The sequence below is a fragment of the Zerene cesonia genome, chromosome 26, assembly GCF_012273895.1.
Source record: "Zerene cesonia ecotype Mississippi chromosome 26, Zerene_cesonia_1.1, whole genome shotgun sequence".
Classification (NCBI taxonomy): Eukaryota; Metazoa; Arthropoda; class Insecta; order Lepidoptera; family Pieridae; genus Zerene; species Zerene cesonia.
This window is the reverse complement of record NC_052127.1, coordinates 6652343-6656602: the sequence shown is the minus strand read 5'-3', so window position 1 is coordinate 6656602 and position 4260 is coordinate 6652343. Positions and strand designations below refer to the sequence as shown.

General features: G+C 44.8%; 1 protein-coding gene across 1 annotated transcript in view; it reads left to right on the top strand.

Annotated features, from left to right (window-relative positions):
* The first annotated feature begins 261 nt into the window (after positions 1-261).
* Positions 262-4260, top strand: part of LOC119837220 (prolow-density lipoprotein receptor-related protein 1-like) — a 38839-nt gene continuing 34840 nt past the window's right edge. The window contains exons 1-10 of the mRNA XM_038362747.1: positions 262-266; positions 336-552; positions 796-952; positions 1099-1262; positions 1363-1580; positions 1767-1891; positions 2113-2210; positions 2467-2608; positions 3275-3448; positions 3859-4070. Of these exons, the coding sequence (XP_038218675.1) occupies positions 262-266; positions 336-552; positions 796-952; positions 1099-1262; positions 1363-1580; positions 1767-1891; positions 2113-2210; positions 2467-2608; positions 3275-3448; positions 3859-4070 (1512 nt within the window). The remainder of the gene's footprint in view (positions 267-335; positions 553-795; positions 953-1098; positions 1263-1362; positions 1581-1766; positions 1892-2112; positions 2211-2466; positions 2609-3274; positions 3449-3858; positions 4071-4260) is intronic.

Sequence of the window (4260 nt, the reverse complement as noted above, 5' to 3'; positions counted from 1 at the left end):
ACGAAGTCAATGAGTGTTTGCTTTGAGGTTAGACTAATTGTTTATATTGTTTTGTGTCTTTTTAATGCACGTGTTCACTTAAAAATGCCTAAACGATCTTGGAAAAAACGCTTATAAACAATCTATCTTCACGAAGTTAAACCGAGCAAAGCTCGGTCATCCAGATACTACTATTAATAAAAATACAGCAAATATTTTCTGTGGTACTAATAGCAAAATAAAGAAATAGTTTTTTTCTTACATGGTTTTATAAAAAATAAAATGTTGTTAATTTAGTGGTATCGGGCATCGTATACACTGCTCAATATTTTCTTCCATATCTATTAATGTTTCAGGTCGGATTCCATCCACACAACCACCTACTCGGGCGAAGACCACCGCGAGGTGCTGCGCGGGCACGCGGCGCTGGCGCACCCGTTCGCGATCACGGTGTTCGAGGGCCACGTCTATTGGACCGACTGGCGCAGCAACAGCGTCGTGCGCGCCAACAAGTGGAACGGCTCGGATGTTACTGTTGTTCAGCGCACTCTCACGCAACCCTTCGATCTGAAGGTTCGTGCGATGCATCCTTATTTCGATTAGGGTCACGAACATTGGCCGTGATCATCAAGATACACATATTTATCTAGATATCTAGTTCTTACCCATGTCCATCATCGAGATCGGACGGACATTTTTATGATCAAAGTCATGAACATAAATGACTTTGAATATCGTCCACCAATGGTCATCGACATAGACGAACACAACCCTGAGTATTACGTAATTATTAATTAAACCGAGTGAAATATACAGGTGATCCATCCCAGCCGACAACCGCCTAGCGACTTCAACCCGTGCGGCGTCAATAACGGCAACTGCTCTCATCTATGTCTTATCGACACCCCCACGGAGCGAGTGTGCGCCTGTCCGCACCTTATGAAGCTCACTGCGGATAACCAAACATGTGAAGGTATACAACTATACATATATACATACAATGTTAGTCATCATGTCTATAATTTCTGAAAATCAACTTTAAACATGTGAATTTTGAAATAAAATCGCCACTGAAAATAGTTTGAATGTACCCATCCATAACGTCGGGACCGTTCGCAGCGGAGCAGCTGGTGCTGCTAGTGGGAGGCGCGGGCGCCGTGCGCGGGCTGGCGCTGCGCGGCGCGGCGCAGGTGGCGCCCACGCTGGCCGGCCCGCTGCTCACCACGCCCGCCGCGCTGCAGTGCTACCCGCCGCACCACGCCGTCTACTGGGCCGACACCGACGTCAGTACCGCCACCGCTATACACGCACTCTCACACAAATAACTAATCCGATGGATAGATAATGGTTTAAGTTGAATTTGTTCGGTTCGTGTGCGTGCAGACGAGCGAGATAAAGCGCACGGACGTGCGCGGCGGCGCGGTGGAGGTGGTGGCGGACAGCGGCGTGGCGGCGCCGCGCGCGCTGGCCGTGCAGTGGCGCGCGCGCCTGCTGTACCTGTGCGCGCGCGGCGCGCTGGCGGTGGCCGGCCTGCGCGGGGAGCGCCTGGCGCTGCTGCACCCCGACCTCGACGTGTCCGCTCTCGCCGCGCACCCCGACTGGTACGCGCGCACCTTCATATGCTAATTATAATGAGATGAGACGTTCGACAATGGTGTTCATGTAACGCGTCAACTACGTCTTTAAGTATAATCTATTCGTAATGTAACCGAAGAAATACAATATGCGGCTATTGTATCTCCTCGGCTTACGTGCGGCCTTGCCGAGCTCGTGTGCGTGTGTGGCAGGGGCGACATCTTCTGGGCGGCGCGTGCGGGAGGAGCGGAGCGCATCGAGCGCGCGGGCGGGGACGGCGCCGGCCGCCGCGTGCTGCTCGACTCCAACGGCGACGCGCATCTCGCCGGCGTCACCAGTCAGATATTGCCCTTTTACAACTAATATACATTATACAGATAAATCGAACTTCAAAAGTGCTGTATAAATTTTTAAGTTTGAGCTTGAAACTTATGTTAATAGCGACTAACGATTTCTTCAAAAAAATTATGGATCTTTTCGTTATTGTTGTTATATGCCAAAATTGCAATCATCAATTCTCTCTTAATGGAAATGCTTAACATATTTTTTATTATTTAGGTATGACCATCGATACGGAAAATTCTCTACTGTATTGGGTGAACACTGCATCGGCAAGTATTCAGTACATGGATCTTAAAACTGAAAAGGCTACGACGGTTAGTGCTTTAATTATATTTTTTTTGGACGTTTATTGAAAAAAATAAAGTTAAACATGTAAATTTTACTTTTCATTGAGAACTAATGTAATTTAAAATATCCTCAAAAATTATTTGTTTTTTTTTTTAATTAGAACTACAAATATTATCCCCTTAATATTATGAAATACCTATACATTTAAACACTGGTGGATTTAGAATGAATTCATCGATTTTTTTATTGTATAATGTGTGAATATAATGGTAACTTGAGCAGTTGGCGCTGGAGCTGGGCGCCCGGCCGAGCGCGCTGGACGTGTTCGGCGGCGAGCTGCTGTGGGCGGACGGCGCCGCCAACGCGCTGCGCGCCTGCCAGCAGAGGGACTGCAGCCAACCCAGGGTCATCAGGAACAATACTGGTATGGAAATATGGCATTATGGCAATGCTTTCGGCTTAGGCGATGCCAACATAGGACCGATTGCTACTAGAGGGTCGACGGAGAGCCAGTTTATCACAACGGATGGATCTATAGCCGCCGTTACACACTTGGCTGTCATTGTACAGTATAAATAAAATAACGTCAATTCCCGCTGTTTGTATTTCTTTAGATAAAAAATCATGCCACAGATTATGATGTGGATTTTTTAATAGTTTTTCCAAAGAAATGTGTAAGAAATGTGTTTATGTGTATAAAATGCATAATTGCATCCGTGCAATGTAAGGGCGGGTCACTAACACTACATATAGCATTAATGGATCATTCAGTTCTAGATAAAATCCAACGTAAATCCACATTGACCCGTCGTGCAGCACGTGTATGTATTGTGGCGGTCAGTTATATGTATCTTTAATCCCGCATTTAAACGTGTTTTACTTTTTTATGATGAGGTCATAAGTTAAAAAATAGTTTAAGAATTCATAAGAATTCATCTCTCCTTTATATTATCTAATTTTTTTTAATTATTCGTATATTTTTAGTTGCTTTTATAGCTGCGGCAATTTATTGCTTAAAAGTCGTTTGCGTGCGTCATTTTCTTCACCCCGTTTATGCAAAACCGGGTACTATGTTCTGTGTGTCGCGCAGAGGGCGTGATCTCGCTGCGTGTGTACGACGGGCGGCCGGGCTCGGGCAGCGGCGGCGCGTGCGCGCTGCGGGCGGAGCGCGAGCGGTGCGCGCACCTGTGCCTGCCCGCCGGCCCCGCGCGCTCCGCCTGCCGCTGCGCGCTCGGCTACCGCCGCGCCGGCACGCGCTGCACACGTGGGATTTCATTGCTTCTTCTATACATAAACATTATACATCATACTGCTGCAACTTATGTATACGTACTCTAGTAAATTGAATATTAAATAAGATTCAGTAAAAAAAAAAAATCTTGAATAGTTGTGTTCACTTACTGTACACGATTTAATACATAAAACATTTCATCTTTAAACGACATCGTTATATTTAGAAACAAGGACGAATAACGATATGGATTTTGAATAAAACGATATTTAAACGTATTTAATTAAAACATTACAGATTGTATTTTACTTAATCAGTCTTCATTAACCGATTTACTTTGTTTATATCCACTACTGTACTATTTACAACTATCTGATCATTAAATTGTCACTTCAATTAAATATTTTGCAATAACTTATTGGGATGCTCTTCGTGTTCAACAGCAATCGAGCCGGCCCTGATTTACTCGTTGAGTTGGGAATTGCGAGGTTTGGCTTTGGAGGGAGCTCAGCTGGAAGACAAGGACGCTAAAGCAGGAGAGGGCGCCGTGAGCAACGACGCGTTACCGCCCTTGCCGCAGATCTCTTGTGCCGCTGCAATCGACTATTATGCTAGTAAGAATATTTTAGCCTTTTTTTCAAGTTCTTTATATTTTGTCAAATAACGATACCATCATTTTAAATGTTGTTGACTGATTAGGATGAATTTGAAACATTATGCACACCATTTACTGTGACAAAATCCTATCCTATCCTACTATAATATTGTAAATGCGAAAGTTTGTAAGGATGTGTGTGCGTTTGTTGCTCTTTCAAGCAAAAACTACTGAACCGATTGCAATGAAA